The sequence below is a fragment of the Poecilia formosa genome, unplaced genomic scaffold (assembly GCF_000485575.1).
Source record: "Poecilia formosa unplaced genomic scaffold, Poecilia_formosa-5.1.2 Scaffold230, whole genome shotgun sequence".
NCBI classification, from domain to species: domain Eukaryota; kingdom Metazoa; phylum Chordata; class Actinopteri; order Cyprinodontiformes; family Poeciliidae; genus Poecilia; species Poecilia formosa.
The window spans coordinates 772,831-775,009 of NW_006800169.1; the positions used below are offsets into that span (position 1 = coordinate 772,831).

Consider the following 2,179-nt stretch of genomic DNA (forward strand, 5'->3'; position numbering starts at 1 on the left):
ATGTTATAAAATGATACAATGTCCCTGTAGAGTGGAAACATCAGCTGCTTAGATTTCTGCACAGTATGAGCTCATGTTTTTGAAAATCTGAGCATAATTTCTCAGCGTTTTCTACATGTCACTGTTTATATCATTAAAGTTTTTTTTTTTCTAATAAACATAGTTATTTTACTTGTAAGGCTACATAAACATTTGTGTATTCTTATTTAATGAAAGCTCTCCTCTGGAGCCGGATCTGCAGTGATGTGTGTCTGATTCCAGGTGAATGAGGGCCACTGGCACTGGGGGGACCACACGGTGCAGGTCAACAGCGCCTTCTTCACCGGCATCTATGGGATGTGGAACCTGTACGTCTTTGCCATCATGTTCCTCTATGCTCCTTCGCACAAACGCTACGGAAACGAGCAGTCAAATGGTCAGTGCATTGCCAGTAACTATACTCCTACTGGCTTTTCTGAGAGCCTTAAGTCTTAGTCCTTGTTCACTCTCACTTTGCTCTCTTATGGAGCAAGAGTCCAACCTGTGCGCTAAAGCTGTCGATTCATCCAGAGATTTAGTTTGGGGGGAGCTAGTGGTGACTGAGAGGGATCCAGATTCCCAGGGGAAATGAAGGCTGTCCTTGGCTTGAGATGGTGGTTCTATTGGACTCCGGGCTCGCTTCCAGGGAGAGAGGAAAAACGGTGAGGTGAGGGGGAGAGCGGCACCAGGAAGCAATGAAAACCATGCATCCATGTCGTGTTGGAGACGAGAAAAAAAGATAAGAGGCTCTGAAGTTGTGGAAGCGTTCTCTGAAGTCTGCCAGGTGTCACCTGATGGGAGGGGGCGCTCTTTCCAGATTCTGCTCATGTTTGAGAGAGCTGGAGGTGTTTATGCCGGTGGAAATCCACCACAGCAGCTTCATATGGAAGAAGAGCCTGCAACCCAAATACTTCATAGAGGCATGTTTTGCTGTGAGTGTTGGTGTGTGTGCGTGTAGAGGGCCAGGGAGTTCTACCAGCTGGCATCAGTGAATCTTTTCCCCCATTTGAGAACACATCAGCTTTAAAATCTTTTCAATTTTCAAGCCACAGATTCACCGTTGGACTTCGAATACATGCATCGTTTTTCCCCACTGCATAAACAACCTGAAATGTGCAAAGATTTGAGCTACAAAGACATCTGCAAGGTGCTGCTTCCCCTTCAGGACTGACACGTGATGGTTGGATATTTTGGTTCTGATGATTTGTGTGTGTGTGTGTGTAGGTGATGGTGGAGCCACTAGCGGAGAAGACATCCAGCTGACCACCACCATCACCCATGTTGATGGGCCCACTGAGCTCTACAAAATGACTGGGAAAGAGGCCCAGGAATAGTTTACACTCTGTCCCAGACGCCCGTCTACTCCCCACTACTCTCATACACACCTCCCACCCATCGACTCCCCCAATAGCGTCAACACTCCACCAGACTGCTCACTCCCATCAGTAAACATTAAACCTGTTTAGGTGGAGCCATGTTTCCATAGTTGTCCTTGTAACTTTCATGTTGGTTCTTTTTATTTCACAGTCACTTTCTATATTATACATATATGTAGACTGTTGTGTTTGTAAATGTTGCACAATGTCTTTTCCATAAAGCTAGGTACTGAAAAGGTGCTTTAGCTGGATGTTACGTGTAGCAGCCATCACACTCTGGTTTTTAAACAGACTGAGAGAACGCAGCGAAGACATTTCAGCCCACTGTCCTGCTTTACCGTGTTCTCCTTTTATCCAGGCTCACACGACAGGTGGGTGACATGCTGCTGGCACGATTATTCTGGGTCTCTTTAATCACTGGGGGAAATGTACACAGGACATTTGCTACTTTGGTACATCATTACGTGTTCATCGTGCTACAATGTAGATATCCATATTGTTTTTTTTTTTGTTTGTTTTTATAAGAGCTTTTTTCCAGCTTCACATACTGTAGCACCAAGCTTTGAATGTTTGGGAAGTCAACTGTAGCCTTATAGACTCTGTATTTAGTTTAGTGTTTTTTCTTTTGTATGCTTATTTAAATAAAAGACTTTTACTCTACATACTTCTGTGTTTCCAAGCAGTTTTTTTTTTCTTTAATCACTAATGTCGGTCAGTATTCTGTCATTCTGTGTTTCTGTCCTGGAAAAATAAATACTTATTTGGAAAAGAGGGGAAAACGGAGA

General features: G+C 43.9%; 1 protein-coding gene across 1 annotated transcript in view; it reads left to right on the plus strand.

Moving 5' to 3' along the window:
• wls (Wnt ligand secretion mediator) overlaps positions 1-2,058 on the plus strand; it is a 17,181-nt gene extending 15,123 nt beyond the window's left edge. Inside the window, 2 exon segments of the mRNA XM_007568751.2 lie at positions 217-415; positions 1,243-2,058. Coding sequence (XP_007568813.1) covers positions 217-415; positions 1,243-1,352 — 309 coding nt within the window. The 3' untranslated portion in view covers positions 1,353-2,058.
• Positions 2,059-2,179: the final 121 nt, after the last annotated feature.